Below are 21,149 nucleotides of genomic sequence, written 5' to 3'. Positions count from 1 at the left end.
AAATTAATTGTGGGTGACCTGACACGCCCATCACATAGAGCTATAGCACGTATGCCCCACCGGCCCACTGTTGTACACTAGATCTGGAAGGACTGGGTGAAGTTTAGTAATTACTTAGGAAGCATGCAATAATTGCATCGGATACTTGGTGTTTAGAAATTAGCTACAGACCGTTTGAGAATAAGAATATAAGTCACTTTCCTGTCTGCCTGTGGCTGACTGCATGTGTCGTACATGTTTTTGTGAATTGCAGACTTGTGGAGCTCGAGTGTGTTGTGCTAAATTGTGTGTATTCTCCGTATTCTAGAGCCATATCGGTAAGGTGTTTGTTAAAGAATTATGTTTGGTTTAAATGTGACTATCTGAGCAGTTTACTAGCCGGGGAAGTCCACACGTAGGATTAAAGTTTGGTGCGGGCTTTCCGCCGACGACGCACAGTCATGACAGTGACTTTATGACTTGGTAATTTCTCACCTACCTAAAAATAGTACTACGAAGTACTTGAACTAAACCCTGCAATCATTTATATATAGCCTATATAGGCCTAGAATTTAAGTTGTTAAAAGCAGAAGAAGGCTGATGTTTATAATAATGTTCCTCCCTGCAGAGGAGAGTGAGCAGCTGAGGTAAATGAAAGAAGAAGTTCAAAATCATTCATTTCAATCCCAGTTCAAATTGTCATTGTCATTAACTATAGTATTAAGGATAACCTGGAAAAGTTTCCGTATGGCGCCACCACTTTTTCATTCGATATGAAATAATATAGTATCTAATTTACCTCAATGAGATATCCTTTTTTGTAAAAATTAGTGAAAAAGTGGTGGCGCCATACGGTCATTTTTACAAAAAGGGATATCTCATTGAGGTAAATCAAATTAGAATTTATTTCACATCGAATGGAAAAGTGGTGGCATGATGATGATACAGAAACTTTTCCTGATATAATATTATTATACTTTTTTTTCCAACATACACTTTTTTTTTGTAGTGGGCATATGTTTTACATTAAATGTACTCCTACAAAAGAGTCCTATAATCTTAGGTAGAACTATATGAAAAATGAGGTTTGTACCGCTATTGTCTTGAGACGGTACGGTCGCGGAACATCATCATCATCAGTGGACTGCACACCAGCAGGCGGACACAAGCTTTCCCCATTCTATCCTGTCTTGTGCTAGTCTCAGAATCTCCAGCGGGGAGAGCAGAAGATACGGTGAAGAAACTAATCTTGCAGGGTTCGGCGTATAGTAGACGCTGACGACCTTGAGCAAGTTCGAGTGGGCCCGTGATTGACTACTGACTAGCAACATACATGCGCAGTGATGCACTCACTCTCATTTGGAAGTCTAGTCAATCTTCCACATTTTCGGTACAGTGTCCTGGTTAACCTTTGCGCTTAACACATGTTAGAATGGAATATGCTGTAGGGACCAGTGAAGAAACAATGGACTCGAGGCTGGTTCCAAAAGGTCGACCACATAATCAACCAATGGTCGACCAGCCTGGGTTTGAGTGCGAATGGTCAACCTAAAGTTAATCATTGCGCGTACTCGATCTTGCTCCTTGTTTGTGCCAGCCATGACATGGGGAGTAGAGAGCATGTTAAGTCGGAGGTTGCAGGTTCTAGTCCAGGGCTCGATTTCACAAAGCACTGACGTCAGTGCTTACTGACGATAGCACTGACGTCAGTGCTCCCATCTTACGATGAATGTCAAGAGATACATTCGTCGTAAGATGAGTTGTCAGTACTGCCATAGTGATTTGTATTGTGGCATCACACTTTACTAAGCACCTACGATTGATTTGCAGTTAAGATTAATCGTAGCTCTTAGTGAGATCGGCTCCTGCTCTAGTAAATTTTTCTGTTTCAATTTCTGAGTATGAAGTGCCTGTTTCCTCTTGCAGAACTTAGAGCAACAATGACTGACAAGGCAGTAACCGTAGAAGTGAATGAAGATGAGAAACCAAAATGTCTGAGTGCAGCTCCTGAAAGCAACGACCAGACAGAAAACGCCAAACCGGAAAAGGAAATACTTCCCAAATGCACAGTTCCATCAGACAGCTCGGCTAGTTCAAGGAAGGATGGAAAAGACGGGAAGAAAGAAGGGAAAAAGAGCAAAAAAGGTTTGTGGAATACAATAATCCTGTATTCTGTTTTTATTTAGTGAGAAAAGATAGTTACTGAGGCTGAAAGAGGAACTGCTTGGTGAATTATGCCTTGATGATTTTACAAACATGGAACAGGGTATTTTAGATTGCAGAGTATTTCCTGAGAAATATATTCGCTGGTCTTGAACCTCCCTCTTAAGGGGGGAAATTTTGCTCCAGTTAGGGGCATCTCTGCAATGTACATGTTTGAGGAAAAATGTCCAGTTGTAATGGAACTTTACAAATGGCACCACAGCAAAAGCACAGAGCATACTTGTATTAGCAATTGCTTTGTTAGTTTATGTGCGGTTGGTTATTTTGAGAAGTAGTAAACCACAAGGGAAACTGGGTGGGTAAATTTTTAATATTTTGGGTTGATTTTCTTTACTAGTGAAGGATGCAGATCACTTCAGTCGAGCTGTCCTGCAAAATCTCACCGGGCTTCAAACCACGGAAGAAAAGATTGGCTGTCTTAGTAAGAAATATGCAGAATTGGTAAGCATTGTTTTAATTAACTGTCCTAAGTAAAAAAAAAAAAAAAAACAATAAATTTGAATGGTCAGACAGTAGGAGGCCTGACAGTGTACTGCGTAGATGCATTCACCACATGATACAGTAGGCTGGCATATATTGAATGGTCAGACAGTAGGAGGGTTGACTGTGTAGTGTGTAGATGCATTCACCACATGATACAGTAGGCTGGCATATATTGAATGGTCAGACAGTAGGAGGGTTGACTGTGTACTGTTTAGATGCATTTACCACATGATATCATATTGCAGGCTGGCAAAGTTTATCTATCACTCAAAACCTCAGTGGATGATCTGAAATGGTCAGACAGTAGGAGGGTTGACTGTGTACTGTGTAGATGCATTCACCACATGATACAGTAGGCTGGCATAGTTAATCTATCATTTAAAACCTCAGTGGATGATCTGAAATGGTTGTACAGAATGAGGGTTGACTGTGTACTGTGTAGATGCATTCACCACAAGATACAATAAAATACCAAAATAAGGGTCAGCCGGACCCAGAGTAAATCAACCCCACAGAGGATGATTTGATCGGTCATGTTGGTCAGACAGTTGGAGGGTTGACTCATTTATATGGATTCATACATGAACTAAAGGCTGGCACCGTTTTCTTTCCTTCAAAACTGCTGGTTTTGCTTTTACATGTAATGTTCGCAGATGGTAGACAACGCTTAAATCCCATAAATTGTCCTACTTTTTTCCAAGTAACAAGTATCATGTATGTTAATTAAGAACTAGTTATTGTTATTAGTAGTAGTAAAACCACAATCAGATGTGATTGGATGGTCAGACATTTAGAAGGCTAACCATTGGTTCTTGATGTTCAAAGATGGCAGTCATAGAGCATAAATCCCACCCATAAAATGTTTTTACTTTTAATTTTTTTTACAAAGTCAGTTTCCCTTGTGGTTTATATTGATATCTGAAACAAGAAGTCGCATCCCCTTAAGATGATCCCCTGGCTGCCGCTTCCCAGGTTGTATCGTAATTTGGGTGTGATCTCTGGCTACACCGCAGTTAACGGTTGTATGGCTTCTGACTGGCACCCCCGAACAAAGATATTGACAAAATAAGGACACTGCCAATATACATGTAGGGCTAGATAGCTCAGTCATGTCAGTTGGGAGAGCACCGGCATGTTAATCCGGAGGTTGTTGGTTCAAATCCCACTCTTGTAAATTCTTTGTTCAACCCCCTCAAAACAAAATTTTCCAAGGAACAAGTATCATGTCTGTATTTTAGAACTATTTATAATGTTTAGTAGTAGTAAAACCACAGTGGATATTATTTTGTTGATGTTCGTAGATGGTAGAGCATAAAACCCTCCAGAGGGATTCCAAGGTACAGCAGAAGCATCAAGCGTTGTTACAGAGGGAACGAGATCAGCTTCAGAGTGAACACGGCAGAGCGCTGCTGGCTAAGAGCAAACTGGAGAGCTTGTGCAGAGAGCTCCAGCGCCATAACAAGTCAATCAAGGTAAAGCCATTTATTTTCCGAATAGCCCACATTACCCACAACAATTATTGGATGGTAGACACAATGGTGTCGGGCGGGCTCGCCCAGAACTAAACAAATTTGCCGAGCCCTCTGAGAACAATACACTGTGCTGCCCAGCAAAGATTAAATATATGTTAAATTTGCATCGGGGATAAAGAATATTCATTTTGGTATTTACCCATATGCGATGTTTGTGAGCACCGTATACTCAGTACTTCCCCGAGTCCTGTGAAAAAAATATCACAGGCATGTTTCTCGGGTGGGATTCGAACCCACCACCCTTGCAATTCTAGAGCAGTGTCTTACCAACTACTAGACTACCGAGGTTGCCCGGTAGCTAGAGGCCATTCGAATCCTATGTTTTGGCAGCGGGTACCGCAACGATGCAATAGATGCACAGATTTCCCCAAAATTGCACGCAATGATAGCCCCATATCTAAACATAATAATGTTGTCGAACCGCTTGCCCTTGGTGGTCTAAATTGGATTTAGAGACCACCACTAAAATTGGTCTTGCTACAACACTGAGTAAACACTATAGGACAGTGTGTAGGAGTGCACTGTTTGGTTTGGGTACAAATACAGACAAACATACTCAAACCTCATGGTGTCGTATTTTTGTGTCGACCAACAAAATGGCTTGTTGCGGGGGTGCCCTGTGCTTTTGCAGTGGTGCCTTCTGCAAGGTTCCAATACAAACTTACTATTTCCACATAAGGAAAATTGCTGTGCGCCTTCAAGACTGAAGTTCAGACAAATTTCTTTAAAGATGGGAGTAATAGATTGTTTTTTATCAAAGCATATATCCTGATGATGACTACAGCAAGCTAGTCTAAATGTTGGGACCAATTCAAGAACTGACTCTGTCGTTGTGCAGTTAATTTCTATCTAATAAGCTAAAGTAATAGTCTCAGCCAATTTGTCTATACCTTCCGCCTGGGTAGTAGTTAAAAAGCAGGACAGTTCTTTTCAAAACTGAGAAGTCTCTCGAAGATCTGATAATCTTCTCCGCGGTAGTAGAAGAAAGAAAGACAGTTACCTAAAAACAAACTCTACCTAGCAAGTAGATACACACATGGTGTTACCGTAAGCCAAATAAATACAAGTATAATCACTTGAGAAAAATTCAGCTAATAACAGCATCTACTACTTGCTGAGAAATCATAAAAAAACTGTCACTGTATTCACACAAATGTTGAACCTATCCACTTTATAAAAAAAATGATCCATAATGAAAGAATTTCTGTTTGAGGAACTTAGGATGTTGTTAGAAGTTTCTTGACTTTTGTTACTTAAACAGGAAGAGAGTTTGCAGAGAACTAAAGAAGAGGAGGAAAAAAGGAAGGAGGTCTCGGCCAAGTTTCAGGTGAGTAGTTTTTTATAAATTGTTTTTTAGTGTATTTTCAAAAGGTAGTATGGTATAAACTTAAGATGAATCTTACATGTACATCAAACTTTAACAAACCTGAGAAAATTTTAGCTTAATCGGTTGTCAAAGTTGCGAGATAATAATGAAAGAAAAAAACGCCCTTGTGTGCTTTCAGATGCTTGATTTTGAGACCTCAAATTCTAAATCTGAGGTCTCGAAATCAAATCCGTGGAAAATTACTTCTTTCTCGAAAACTACATTACTTCAGAGGGAGCCGTTTCTCACAATGTTTTATATCAACAGCTCTCCATTACTCGCTGCCAAGAAAGGTTTTATGCTAATAATTATTTTGAGTAATAACCAATAGTGTCCAATACCTTTAATAACCCAGAGGTTGCAGGTTTAAGTCTAAATTTATCTTTGATTTTTTCATCCCAATGTTTATTTTTGTTTCCTGACAGCAAACTATCAATGAGATCACAGCCCAGATGCAGGATAACCACACCCGCAACCTCAAACTGAAAGAAGAAAACCTGGAGCTAGCAACCAAGCTGAAGAGTCTCGTGGAACAATACGAACGAAGAGAAGAGGTTGGTCAAATTACTACACAGAAAGTAGTGCAAACATTAAACAGTCATGCCTATATAGACCTTTATCACTGTGTGGCCATCTTGATTTTACTCCATTCCAACTCATTGTGACCAAATTGAGGCTGGACAAAATAGTAGTCTGGTGCCATGTTTGGACAATGAATGTTGGCATTCATTATTGTATTGGAAACGAGGAACATGACCAAGATGGTGACAGTGTGATAAAGGTCTATGCCAGTTGGGATTGGGATGACAATGTTTTAGACCACACCAGGTCTGATACTTCACTGAGGCAATGAAGGCGATTGCCTCCCTGCCCCCTGGTCACTGCATTGGTGCCCTTGAAATGCTCCAGTACAAATTTACAATTTCCCCATAGGGTGCCTTTTCCCAAGGAGAAAATGCCTTGGTGCCCTTGCCCTTTCAAAAGCGAATCAAACAGGCCTGCAGCACACAGTTTACTCACAGTCTAGATAATTAGGAGAGCAGTCCAGAGACTTTGCAGAGTAGCAGAAGTTGTGTGTTGACAAAAACTGGTCTTTTCGGGAAAAAACTCTGGAGGGGGCACTCTATGGACCGATCCGGCCTGTCAATCAAGCTGTGCGCGTTCACCCATTTGACCAATCACAGCAATTGGCGTATATTTGGCATGCGCGGCAGATTCGTGCAGAATGTCATTGGGAGTGCTTGTACACGTGTCTTGCTCACATGAGCAGTGGGCGGAGCTTAGTGGAAAGCCGGAACGGTCCATTGTGATTTGCTGGTCGGTATTGAATCAAGTTTTGTTGTGTTTATTTTCTTGACAGCACATCGAGAAGTTGTTTAAGCACAAGGAACTGGAGTCGCAGCTGTTTGATGCCAAGATACAGCAGGCAAATATCGCAATGCTGGAGGAGAAAGAAAGAAACCAAAGAGAGAAAGCTCTGGTAAGTAGAAGTATATTGGATGCTGCAGAATATTATTTGAGGAAATAGAAGCTGTTGCAAATCACTACCAACCAAAAGGTTCTACATATGGTATAATTGCCCCCAAAAAGTTGGTCTGACTTGAACTTTGATTGAAGTGGTTTATTGGTGATCATATACCCGTGGTTTTTTAGAGGAAGAAGAAATTAACCCCAATCAATTATACATATTGGGCTGGTAACAGTAATCATTATAAATTATACGCTATGATATGGGCCTACATGTACATGTATATGCATGGCAACAATGTAGATGTAAACAAATCGAAACGTGAATTACATGGAAAACCAACTTCCCTTATAATCACCCTTTGCAATAATAAAAACAATACTCACGGTTAAGATGCACGCACGGGACTTTGGTGATTAATAGAAGTGATTCGATGATTGGATTATCTGTATACTTTCTAATTATTTGAGGAATTTACGTGATTAGTTTGGATTTGGACTTGGACTAAAAAAGGCGATTGGTATGATCATGGAAACATTGGAGACTCTGATTCAAGGGAGGGCGCTATAACAAAAACTGTCCTGATGCGGAGACTTACTGACAGTTGGTGATCTAATGTTTTGCCCCAGCAGAGTCTTTCTTGAAAGTTAAATGAGATTACAACACACACAAAAAGGTAAACTGGTTTAACAGAAGCAGTCAAAGTGGAAACAGATGAAAACACGCCAACTAATAACCCGCAAGTAATAAACCACAAGGTCCGACCGGTTAATTACTTGATACTTGAAATACAAATTTGAATCCTTATAAAACATTGTGAGAAACAGCTCCCTCTGAAGTGACGTAGTTTTCGAGAAAGAAGTAATTTTCCACGAATTTGATTTAAGCTTAGGGCGGTTCCAGAAATTTGGGGCTCGGTTCCGGTTCCAAAAAAAAGCTTGGTTCTGAGACATGCCCGGTTCCACTCTATATAAAACATAAGCCGCCCGTCCCGAGCTCACACACACACAATTGAGCCGATCTATTTTAACTGAAAATAACCAAGTTAATCAGACATCGGTCCGGAGCTCACATGTGATAGTTGATGCTCATGTCGGCTTGAAGCCTTTGCACAGTGTATCTGCGGTCACCGTTTTCACCATCAAGCCTCAATTTCTGGAGCCGGTTCGTCCCAGGATCGGCTCCACAGAGTATTTTATAATTGGGACTCGGTCTTTTGAAATCGGAACCGACAAAAGCGGGTACCCGGTTCCACAGAAGAGTGGAACCGCCGGTCCGGTTTTCAATTTAGAACCGGGTAGAACCAGGTAACCGAAGGAACCGCCCAAGCTTAATTTGATTTCAAGACCTCAGATTTAGAATTTGTGGTCTCAAAATCAAGCATCTGAAAGCACACAACTTCGTGCGACAAGGGTGTTTTTTCTTTCATTAATATCTTGCAACTTTGACGACCGATTGAGCTCAAATTTTCACATGTTATTTTATGCATATGTTGAGATACACCAACTGTGAAGACTAGTCTTTGGCAGTTACCAATAGTGTCCAGTGTCTTTAAAGGATTAACTTACCTTTATGTGTGTATGTTTGTAATTTTTGTATTTTTTGTATAATAGTTGTTGGCTGATGCGACTGATAGTCAGAGGAAGTGTGAACTGCTCACCAAGCAAGAATCTCAACTTAAAACACAGGTTGGTTACTGTTTCAATTCAAAACCTAAAAGCTCTGTAATCCACTGGTTATAATAATAATAATAAAACCATTCTTATATAGCGCATATCACCGTGAGGTCCCTATGCGCTGTAAAAGGAAATCAACAATTATTGCAAAAAGTAAACAGGGTTTAACCGGGTTTTGAATTGTTCTGATGTCTCAGCCTGTTTGACAACCTCTGGAAGACTGTTCCATAACTGAACTGATGCATATTGGAAAGAGCGGGAACCGTATGACTTGGTTTTGATAACAGGGGGAGTCAGCAGGAACTTATTTGAAGATCGCAGATTTCTGGTGGTTAAAGGGATACATTGCCTTCAGACCGGGTGCTTTGGAATAATAGAAAAAGCATGTCATGGCCGAGTGGTTAAGAGCATCAAATTCAAGTTCTTGTGGTTAAGTCATCGGAGTGCACTTTACTATAATTGCTTCTCTTCACCCAGGAGTATAAATGGGTACCTCAGAGGGTAGAGCTTGATATTGTGAATGAAAAAGCCTTTGGAACGCCACATAAGCCCAGGCCGCTGAGAAAGATTACAGGAATGATATTGGCTCAATGACCAGGGCACTAATATAAAGCGCATTGAGAGTGTTATCGTGAAATGCGCTATATAAGACTTTGTTATTAATAAAGAATTCGGGTACTTTTTCTAAATGTCCACAAATTTACATTAAACTTACACGGTTTGAAGCTATTGATAGTAGAAAGCTTCCCTTCAAATGTTTATTACTTACTGAGGTGCTGTAGCTTTTAAGAAATTAGTAAAACAAGTCACAAAATAATTTTTGTCTCAGTGAGACGAAAATTATTTCAGCAAGTAAAAACGTATTAACCCGTTGTGGTATTATACCATAGTCATAGCTTAACTGGTTATTACGTTTTGAGACAAACAATATTTTTGTGACCTTGTTTTATTCATTGCTTAATAACTACAGCACTTCAAGGTAAGCTTTCTACTATCATTATCTTCAAACTGTGCAACTTAAATTTAAATCTGTGGACATTGTGTTTTGTGTTAGAAAAAGTACATAGACCCTTTAATATGCTGTGGATGGGGTTGTTTTTCACTTCCAAGTCACATGCCTGACTTGAATAGGTCACCACAAAGTTGTTCATAATAAGGGAATCAATGTGTGGTGAAGAGGTTTTCAACTAGTGGTTTAATCCCAACGAGGCCTGGTTCTTGATAATTTTACAGAGACGAAGTCGAGGTAAATTATAAAGAACCAGGCATCGGCGGGTTTAAACCACTAGTTGAAAACCGATTCAACACACTTTGATTCCCATTTGTAAAAACCTTTTTGGGTCAAAAACATCATCACTTTTGGGTCAAAAAGTAAAATAAATGCAAAAATTATAATTGTTAAATGATTTCTTTCAACACAACACCCCTCCAGCTATGAAATGGTAAAGCCCTCCGCCGCCCTCGGGTAAACAACTCCTTATAAGGGAATGCTGTGCGCGTATCGCGTGATGTGGCACAACTGTTTCAGCTGTTGCTCTCGACCAATAGGCATGAAGAAACTGTCTTATAAGAACAGGTGCAAGGTCGCGTGTCACGCCCATGAATTAACACTTTTTACCGGTCATAAACAAAGGTTTATACACACCCACGTGACGCGCTCTCCACTAATAGGAATAGCAAAACTGTCTGAGGTATTTATGAATCAGGGTTTGTTGTTGTTGTTTTTTCTTAATAGCTAACAGTATACACAGAGAAGTTTGAGGAATTTCAGAGCACACTGACAAAGAGTAATGAGGTGTTTCAAACATTCAAGCAAGAAATGGATAAAGTAAGTAGTTCTCTGTATTTTCTGTCACCTATTATTAAATAAGTAGTTCAGAATAAATTTGCAACAATCATTGAGATAAACCATTCAGAATATCCCAAATGGCAAGTTATGTAGGGCTCTTAAAAATCGAAGATAAACCACTAAGTAGAAACATTCATCGTCCTTCCTCCAAACTTGCCCTACAGTTTTGAAAACATCCTTCTGGCAATAACTGCATTTAGCTCATATATCTCTAACATCTTCCTCAACAATTGCGCCATCTTGAATTTCTTGTCAACTTTCAAATCGTCACTTGAAACTCGTTTTTTCAGTACTTGTTATTCTGTTAAATTGTTTTTACTGTTTAAATGCACTGGACACTATAGACCTTATCGCAAATACCGGGGCGCGCACGTAAAGCTTGGAATTAGGTGCATTGTGGTCTTGCTGGTATCAAAATTTGATCCATATCTATCCCACAATGCACCTCATTCAACAGTCTGCGCTTGCGCATTGGTATTTGCGATAAGGTCTATTAGTGATTACTAAAAAATAATTGTTTGCATAAAAACTAACTTGGTAACGAGCAATATAGAGCTGTTGATAGTATAAAACATTGTGAGAAACGGCTCCCTCTGAAGTAACGTAGATTTTTGAGAGAGGTAAATTCTCACTCAAATATTAAACGACTTCAGGCCTGAAGCCTTTCATTGGGCATTGAAAGCACACAAATTTGTGCAACAGGGGTGTATTTCACTTTCGTTATTCTCTTGCAACTTCTCACTCAAATATTAAAAGACTCCATGCCTTAAGTTTCGATGATCAATTGAGTCAACGTTTTCACAGATTTGTTATTTTATGCACATTATAAGTTATCACACAACAAGTGGAATATGGAAAAATATAGCGCTTCTGCATCCCATATCCAACGAGGCCGACGCTATATTTTCTGTATTTCCACGAGCGCGTGTGATAACGTATTTACCTTCAAGCCAACTTGGCGCCTGACATAGAACACACAAGACGCAGGTAGTGATATTAGCCGTGCAATATAGGTTTTTATCACCACTCCATTCTGCAAATATGATTGGAGGATTAGCGCGTATTTGAAGAAAAATGGGGATACAGCTAGTGAGATAATTGGTCTTTGACAATTATAAAACGTGTCCAGTGATCTAATAATGCACCGTGATCGATACTGGCGCTTAACAAGTGCTTATTCTTGTATTAATTTTAATTTATTTCAGATGACAAAGAAGATAAAGAAGCTTGAGAGCGAGACTAACATGTGGCGTGTACGGTGGGAAAACACCAACAAGTCACTCCTTATCATGGCAGAACAGGTAAGTAAAATATAAAATCAGGCTTGAGAGTAAGACTAGCATATGGTGTGCACGATGGGAAAACACCAACAAGTCACTCCTTATCATGGCAGAACAGGTAAAGAAAATACATAATCAGGCTTGAGAGTGAGACTAGCATATGGTGTGCACGATGGGAAAACACCAACAAGTCACTCCTTATCATGGCTGAACAGGTAAGTAAAATATATAATCAGGCTTGAGAGCACGACTAACATGTGGCATGTCAATGGGAAAACGCCAACAAGTCACTCCTTATCATGGCTGAACAGGTAAGTAAAATACATAAAAAGGCTTGAGAGCGAGACTAGCATATGGCGTGTATGATGGGAAAACACCAACAAGTCACTCCTTATCATGGCTGAACAGGTAAGTAAAATACATAAAAAGGCTTGAGAGCGAGACTAGCATATGGCGTGTGTGATGGGAAAACACCAACAAGTCACTCCTTATCATGGCTGAACAGGTAAGTAAAATACATAAAAAGGCTTGAGTGTGAGACTAGCATATGGCGTGCACGATGGGAAAACACCAACAAGTCACTCCTTATCATGGCTGAACAGGTAAGTAAAATACATAAAAAGGCTTGAGTGTGAGACTAGCATATGGCGTGCACGATGGGAAAACACCAACAAGTCACTCCTTATCATGGCTGAACAGGTAAGTAAAATACATAAAAAGGCTTGAGAGCGAGACTAGCATATGGCGTGTGTGATGGGAAAACACCAACAAGTCACTCCTTATCATGGCTGAACAGGTAAGTAAAATACATAAAAAGGCTTGAGTGTGAGACTAGCATATGGCGTGCACGATGGGAAAACACCAACAAGTCACTCCTTATCATGGCTGAACAGGTAAGTAAAATACATAAAAAGGCTTGAGTGCGAGACTAGCATATGGCGTGTGTGATGGGAAAACACCAACAAGTCACTCCTTATCATGGCTGAACAGGTAAGTAAAATACATAAAAAGGCTTGAGTGTGAGACTAGCATATGGCGTGCACGATGGGAAAACACCAACAAGTCACTCCTTATCATGGCTGAACAGGTAAGTAAAATACATAAAAAGGCTTGAGTGTGAGACTAGCATATGGCGTGCACGATGGGAAAACACCAACAAGTCACTCCTTATCATGGCTGAACAGGTAAGTAAAATACATAAAAAGGCTTGAGTGCGAGACTAGCATATGGCGTGTGTGATGGGAAAACACCAACAAGTCACTCCTTATCATGGCTGAACAGGTAAGGAAGAGTGAGACTATAATTATGTATATAATGTGCACAGTGGGGGGAAAAACAAATCCTTTTAAAAATATCTTTGCTTTCAACCACAAGAGCTTTTTCCATTTTTTGTATTGCCACAGATCATTTTCTTACCCCACACTATTTCTTTGGAGTAGTCTTCCTGTGCTTATTCACCAGTTGTTCTATACACTGTTTTAAATCTCTGTTCAAAATTTATTTTGAAGCTGCTTATTTGTAATCTGCATGTTACTTGTATTGTATCTTTCACTCATTGTATATTTTATTGTTCTCTTTATGAGCTTAGAGGCTTTGGCATTAGTTAGGCCCTTTACAAATGTCTTCATTATTACTATTATTATTATTTAGGGAATAAATATGTGCTTGGCTGGTTTTAAACACTCTGTTTAATACCGGTTGCAGTCTGGATGCGATAATTACCCGACCTGGAGGCGAGGGTAATTATCAGCATCCAGAGAACGAACGCAACAGCAGTAGTCTGGTACCCTCTTATTTTGTCAAAACTCTGTGTTTCAACAGAAGATTTTACAGTTCTTGTTTGACGATTGATTGTGCGCGACATACATAAAGTTTTTTGACGATTCTACCAGGAAAATGGAGGACAATGAGCCCCGTCCGCAATTTGTTTTACTTACTGAAGATGAATTACGAGATTTGATAGACTCGGCACATTCAAAGAACACTAAAAGGCAGCATAAAATACGTCGAAAGAATTGTTCAACAGTACTGTTCTGTACGCAACACAACGTTGGAGATAGTGGATCACATGAACGCAGTGTTGAATGATGAATAAAGGTGTTGTGTGAATTAATTTTTATTAAAGTATACAGATAGAATCAAAGGAAGGGGTGTTATAAAACAAATATTGACTGCGTTGTCTCGTGGCATAGTTTCGCCGAGGGATAGTCTGCTCCGGGGATCACCTCGAGTGACAAGTTTTACTATGCCACTCGAAGCAGTCAATATTTGTATACTATTTTGCATTAAACCTAGGCAGAATAAATAATAATAGTACTGATAGTAGGTCTAGAAATGGAAATAACAGGATAATACGTTAAAGAAAAGGGATTGTACGATTTAGATTTTCGGTTGTGGGCAACTCATGAAAATGTTTGCGAATTAACACGACATTCGTCTTAAGAATCTCTCATGTCATCCCTTTTTTTGTGATGAATTCAAGATAAATGGTTGTTCTGTTATTTTTTTCAGAAAACGCACCATGAGCGGGAGGCTACAGAGAGTCGTAGTAAAGTAGTTCGTTTAGAGAAGCTGTGTCGTGCATTACAGGGTGAACGCAACGCTCTACTAGACAAAGAAAGGACAGTCGCAGGTGGGTGTCATGGAGAAGATGAACATTTTATTTATTCATTTTTTTTTATCCTGGGGGATTCTTATTTATTGATCGCTTGTTTCACACCAGAAAAAAGCTAGAGCAATAATATAAAAATTAGGAAAAAGCGTGTCTAACAAAGAACTTATTTTTTGTCTGTAATCAAATGATTGTTTTAAATTATATCTACGAAGAAATTTTAACATTAAAAATACTCACGTTAATTGAGTTTTAGCTTTTATATTTAATACACAAATAATTTGTTTGTTTGTATACTTTTTAACGGTTCCACTCACATCATGCCTGTAATAATGATGTGCATTTTTTTCCACAGCAAACGAAACCGAAGGAGTATCGTCTGATGTCGCTGTCACCAACTCCAAGGCACAAGATAGGAACGTATCATCAAGTCAACAGGAGACAGCAGCAGTGCAGGATCCTGCCAGAAACTCCGCAGCACCTCCGTCAAACTCTGAGTCTGCCGGCGCCACTCATCAGGAGAATCAGTGTATCCAGTCAGAAAGTGGTCAAGGGAGCGAAGAGGCATCCAGTGGAAAATGAGCCCTGGGTTCCGTGAATAATTAGTAGCTCTAGCAATAATTAACTAGATTTGCTTTGTTATGCTTAGTAAGAGCCTTGTTTTTAAAGGTATTTTTTTACAGGGCAACTTGGAGGCAACCAACTTCACTGAATACAAGAGAAATGATTTTGCTGCACAAGATCGTTTTTGTTTGTTTTTTTCTTAGACAAAATCTCTCAGGAAAAATAATGAACCGATTGTCTTTTTAATTTGTTGCGATATTTGTTTCGTCTTGGCGATTGCCTGGAACTGGTTGCTTGAAATTGTCTTTTGTGACAAGGTTCTTGAGCTCCAGGGCTGTGTAACGCTAGGTGATTTATACAGGTAAATAGATCTAAGCAACATCCAACAAGGAAAATTTCCATTCTCGCTTAAGGTAGGGTCAAACTTGGGTACTGATGACCCCAAAGGAAATCAGATAGCTTTTATGCGAAAGCCTACTTGTTTATACATGGTCGCAAGCTTGTAATGGTCGTCAGTATCTTCAAAATTAGTTTGTCTGAAACCTGCCGCTATTAATTAGAAATCACTGCTGATGTTTTTATTTGGCCAGAGATGCATTTACTTCATTACTCAGTGCCACTTTCCAAAACATGGATAGATTCGATGTTGTCAGTGAAAATACCTTACAGTTTTTGGCTGTTTTCTCAATTAGTTAGCAATGTTTTCAACTGAAACTTTCACAGGTGACTTTTATTGTATCTTTCTTGACAAAACAGTTGATGATGAAAAAACCCCAAAACAAGTTCTAAGCCTACATGTACCTTTAACTTGTTCAGTGAACGTTCACGGTGGCTTGGTAAGACACTGTAAGAAAATTGTCGCTCGGTATTAATACCAAAATGTTCTGTTTGCGGGCTGTTCAGTTGGTTGCTTTCCTATTGCCTATAAAAGTTACCTGGTGTGACAAGACTGTGAGATGTAGCATTTGTTAGATTTTTAAAAAGAAGAGTGCAGGGTGTGTGTGGGAAAGGGGGGGGGGCGCTAGGTGGGACCCATGGTCGAAGTTTTTTCAAGTAGGAAATCATTGCCAAATGTACATGTCATGTTTTGATGTCTTTCGCATACGCTGTGTGTTTGTAAGTGGTCGGTGAAATTAAAGGCAGTGGATGGACACTTGGTATTTACTCAAAATAATTATCATCATAAAACCTTACTTCGTGACGAGTAATGGGGAGAAGTTGATAGTATAAAACATTGTGAGAAACGGCTCCCTCTGAAGTGACATAGTTTTTGAGAAAGAAGCAATTTTCCACGAATTTGATTTCGAGACCTCAGATTTAGAACTTGAGGTCTCGAAATCAACCATCTAAAAGCACACAACTTCGTGTGACAAGGGTGTTTTTTTCTTTCATTATTATTTCACAACTTCGACGACCAATTGAGCTCAAATGTTGAGAGTCATGTTGAGAAGACTGGTCTTTGACAATGGACCCTTCCCATGAAATATGCTAATTACATTCACGCATGCGTACAGACCCTGTTGGATGGCAAACACCATAGAGTTGTGCACTAAGCAGACGCGCAATCACGTCTGCGTCTTGCACCCATCGCCGTGTACAAAACGGCGCGAAGTTCCCTCATTTTGCCAACCAAAACGTTAGTGCGCACGCGCTATGTGCAATTTACATATTTCATGGGAAGGGTCTATTACCAATAGTGTCCAGTGTCTTTAAAATTCGTCGCAATACAAACTTACTTGGCTAGAAGTTCAGCAGCTTTCAGTAATATAACGCTTGTTTCAGACAGGTGCCCCAGAGTCGCACCAAATTTAAATTCTGAATTAGGTACAAAAAAAGTTTGACGTCTGAGAATCATTTCACTTTGAAGTAATGTGGTTATGAAAAATTATAGAAATTTATTTTCCCAAAAATTTGAATCTGAGAAGCGTTGTTGGCACTTGTGTCTCTCATATTGAGTTGAGTGTGGACATAATCGCTTCGGTGTTTTTTTTTTGGCGATATCTTAAAAAGGTGAAATTTTTACAGGTTAGTTTTACTGTATTTTGTTGACATTTATATAGAATTAAAACAACTGAAAGGTTCCAAAAAACCAAAGGTATATCTTCCCTTTAAGACATTGGATACTATTGGTTAACACTTAAAATAGTTGTTAGCATAAAAACTTACTTGTTAATGATCAATGGAGAGCTGTTGATAGTATAAAACATTGTGAGAAACGGCCCCTCTGAAGTAACGTAGTTCTCGAGAAAAAAATAATTTTCCACAAAAATATTTGATTTCAAGACCTCCACATTAGATTTTGAGGTCTCAAAATCAAGCATCTGAAAGCACACAACTTTTTGTGACAAGGGTGTTTTTTTTCTTCCATTATTATCTTGCAACTTCGACGATCGATTGAGTTAAAATTTTCACAGGTTTGTTTTTTTGTACATATGTTGAGATACACCAAGTGAGAAGACTGGTCTTTTACAATTACCAAAAGTGTTCAGTGTCTTTAACAATGGTTGTTGACAATTATTAATATTATCAAGAACTACAAGACAACTAAGTTTCCACCAGAATCTTCTGGAATTGTGTACAGTGAGATATTTAGAAGCCAACGTAGTAAAGAAATAAGAAATTCAATTTTTTGATGAAAAGGAAAGTTTTGTATTATAATGAAATAATAAAAATTGTTATGTCAGTGCACACATGACATGCACTCAGCATTATGCTGACAATTTATTAATGTTGTCCAATCGCATTTATCCAGTCTCATGTCATCTCAAATATCGACTACTGTAATGCCATCTTCTACAGAGCAACAGTTATCAGATCTCCAGACTACAACTAAGTGGAATGTCATGGCCGAGCGCTTAAGAGCGCCGGATTCAAGCTCTAGTGTTAGATCAACAGAGTGTGGGTTTGAATCCCAGTCGTGACACTTGTGTCCTTGAGCGTGACACTTGTGTCCTTGAGCAAGACACTAAATGGGTACCTGTGAGCAGTGAGGGCAAAGATGGTTCTTGTTTGATTTAGCCGAGTAGAGCATTTGTTGCACAAGGCTGTATACTCCCCCCAGGGATTTGAGATGGTTTAAGGAATGAGTGCCAAGTGAACAGTGTTAATAATGTGAAGCATGGATGTCCTTGAGTAAAAAGTGCTATATAAAAAATACCTATTATTATTATAATTATTATTACAACAAATTCAAAACCACGCAGCCTGCTTAATAACTGGAACTACCAAATTCCAACACGTTACCCCCGTCCTTCAAGACTACCGGGGTTAGCATGGTTAGAGTCATTACTAACAAAAAAGTTTGAAACTTGGATACAAATTCAAAGGTATGTTGAAATGATGCCATTTCTACTGTTTGGTAACCCCTGGGCTATAGATTCCAAGGAGCTTTGGGAAACAGTGTACAAAGCACTAGAGAAGTAGACCAATGAGCAGGTTTCTTTATCATTCTGTGGAAAACAAATATTGTATGATTTTCTTCACTAGGCCGACAGAAAGTCTGAATTCAGACAAAAGTCTGAACAATCCCATTCCTGCTACATCAACAATCTTCTATCCATTTTTCATCGCGACAGCCGACTCTGTAACAACACTTACTTTCACCATGGAGGAATAAAATTAATATATTCCTCCATGCTTATACTGTCTGTGTAAGAAATATATGTACATGTAATTGGTTGATGGTTGAGGCGCCTTTGGTTACAGCAGTCCCAATATAGAACAAACTCCCTCCAGAAGTGCCAGTCTGACTCAAGGGTAGTTCAAGAAAATGTTAAAGACTGAACTATTTAGAGCGCATTTATTTGTGTATTGCTGTTTCTTTCTTGATCTTGTGTCTAGGTTGCGGGTTTATTATCTTTTATGTCACCTGGACATCACAATGCACAATGTCAACTCAAATACACAGCCATGCTTCCAACTTGGCAAAATAAAGAGTGCATCACAAACTACATGTAACCGAGTTTGACCTGAGAGACCCTCAAGGAAGTTTAAAGGCACTGGACACTATTATTGGCATAACACCTTACTTGGTAAACGTTTATGAGGAGAGGTTGATTCATGTAGTATAAAACTTTGTGAGAAACAGCTCCCTCTGAAGTGACAGTAGTTTTCGAGAAAGTAATTTTCCATGAATTTAGAGACATCAGATTTAGAATTTTAAGGTCTCAAAATCAAGTATTAGGAAGCACACAATTTCGTTTGACAAGGGTGTTTTTTTCTTTCATTATCTCGCAACTTCGACTACCAATTGAACTCAAATTTTCACAGACCTGTTTGTTATTTTATGCAAATATTGACATACACCAAGTGAGATCACTGGTCCTTGACATTTACCAACAGTGTCCAGTGTCTTTAAAGCCATTGGGCGCTTTCAGTAAACAGTAATGTCCAAGGCCCACCTTTGACAACTTATATATAAAATAACAAACCTGTGACAATTTAGGCTCAATTGGTCATCGGAGTCGGGAGAAAATAACGGGAAAACCCACCCTTGTTTCCACACGTTTCGCCGTGTCATGACATGTGTTTAAAATAAACCTGTAATTCTCGATATTGAGAATTGATATTGTTTTAATGTTTTCTCAAAAAGTAAACCGATTCATGGAATAATATTTCAAGAGAAGTCTTTCACCATTACCTCATGTAAACCATGTAAGTTATTTGTAAATCTGTGCACTTTTGGATTTTTTTCTGTTCCGAAAGTGTCCAGTGTCTTTGCTCATGATATACATTAACCACTAGATCACAAAACCACACATTTTCCTACACATATTTTTCATACAAGGCGATCATTGATTTTATTTTGTAGGTTTAATGGGGTAATCGATCATAAATAAGTATTGATAAAGATGTCTTCAATTTGTACATTATACATACTCGTTTAATTTTGATTCACAATATTTGCTCATGAAAAGAAAATGAAAACAACAAAATAGTATTTTTTTTTTAAATCTTAATTATATCACTATAATTATCATGCAAATAATCACAATACATTCAATTGGAAAACACAAAAATGGCTGTAGTTTAATTTTTAGTTTGATAATCAAACACTTATGTCAAACAGAGTCAGTGACAAAACCCAAAAATATAAATACAAAATTAATTCTGCCTTCAGCAAGGGTTTGTGGAGGGGAAGGGGGTCATTAAAATTGCAAAAAGAAACACTAATACTGATATAAAGCTCGGTTCATACTTCCTGCGAAAGCGAATACGATACGAATGTTGACTTCACAAATTCACAACGAAATTCGCAATGAGTTGAGTTGTGTTCAACTCTCTTCCGAATATTGCAGCGGGGGGTTAAAGAGGGGTTGTGACGTCAAATTCACATCAAATTCGCAGGAGGTATGAACCGGGCTTAACAGTGGGTTCTGGAGTGTGCAAATCCCCTTTTCAATGCCCTTAACACATTTTGTTTCGGTAAACAAATTTCACTGCCCCTAAATCTAAATCTGACAAATCCTTACAATTTTTACAAACTGAACAGAACATTTTGGCTTAGTTTTTTACACAATGAACTATGACAATGAAACCATAACAAATCTAATTTCCTGTTTAGTTCACAGACTGAGGATTTTAACAACTAACTATTGCTTGTATCTTACATGTCTTTAAAAGGTAAGGTTGAAGATTGGTTTTTGTCTATTTGTTTTTAAAGGGACATGTTGCCTTCGATCGGTCGAGTTGGTCCATGAAAAGCGTTTGCAACCGTTTGTTATGAAATCAATATGGTTAGCAAGATGTTTTAAAAGTAGAATATAATGATCCACATAAACATGCATCGAAATTGCATGGTTTTCCTTATACGTAGTGAACTTACACAGCACCCCATTCCATAAAATAGCCAATCGTGTTAGTTCGCAAAGTAAAAGGAAAACCTCGCAATTTCGAGGCATGTATGTGTGGATCATTATATATTCTACTTTAAACAGCTTTCTAACCATATCAATTTAGACACACAAGGCCTGAAGGCCACTTAAAGGTGTGGGCTACAATTATTTTTGTCCAGAGGCAGTTGCCACCTACTGCTTGGGCTGAACAGGGTTACCCCTTTTACAGTCCATACATGCCATATGGATGTAGGCTTGGGTATCATCAATCTGAAGCCTGGCCG

The 21,149-nt window shown here is 38.8% G+C and overlaps 1 protein-coding gene across 1 annotated transcript; it reads left to right on the top strand.

Moving 5' to 3' along the window:
• The first annotated feature begins 211 nt into the window (after positions 1 to 211).
• LOC117296339 (alpha-taxilin-like) lies at positions 212 to 16,236 on the top strand. Its single transcript, XM_033779210.1, has 12 exons — positions 212 to 317; positions 1,906 to 2,124; positions 2,540 to 2,643; positions 3,987 to 4,157; positions 5,479 to 5,544; positions 6,009 to 6,137; positions 6,944 to 7,063; positions 8,665 to 8,739; positions 10,463 to 10,555; positions 11,782 to 11,877; positions 14,368 to 14,488; positions 14,823 to 16,236. The coding sequence occupies exons 2-12, from the start codon at positions 1,920 to 1,922 to the stop codon at positions 15,047 to 15,049; spliced, it is 1,407 nt and encodes a 468-aa protein (XP_033635101.1). The 5' UTR covers positions 212 to 317; positions 1,906 to 1,919; the 3' UTR covers positions 15,050 to 16,236.
• The last annotated feature ends 4,913 nt before the right edge of the window (positions 16,237 to 21,149 follow it).

This window comes from Asterias rubens, chromosome 11 (genome assembly GCF_902459465.1).
Source record: "Asterias rubens chromosome 11, eAstRub1.3, whole genome shotgun sequence".
NCBI lineage: Eukaryota > Metazoa > Echinodermata > Asteroidea > Forcipulatida > Asteriidae > Asterias > Asterias rubens.
This window is presented reverse-complemented; position numbering and strand designations above follow the sequence as displayed.

Bases quoted from the DNA above. Each gene is read 5' to 3' on its own strand.
- LOC117296339 (XM_033779210.1), top strand. From the start codon at position 1,920: ATGACTGACAAGGCAGTAACCGTAGAAGTGAATGAAGATGAGAAACCA. The intron at 2,125-2,539 runs GTTTGTGGAATA...TTTCTTTACTAG, and splicing joins AGGGAAAAAGAGCAAAAAAG to TGAAGGATGCAGATCACTTC. The intron at 5,545-6,008 runs GTGAGTAGTTTT...GTTTCCTGACAG, and splicing joins AGGTCTCGGCCAAGTTTCAG to CAAACTATCAATGAGATCAC.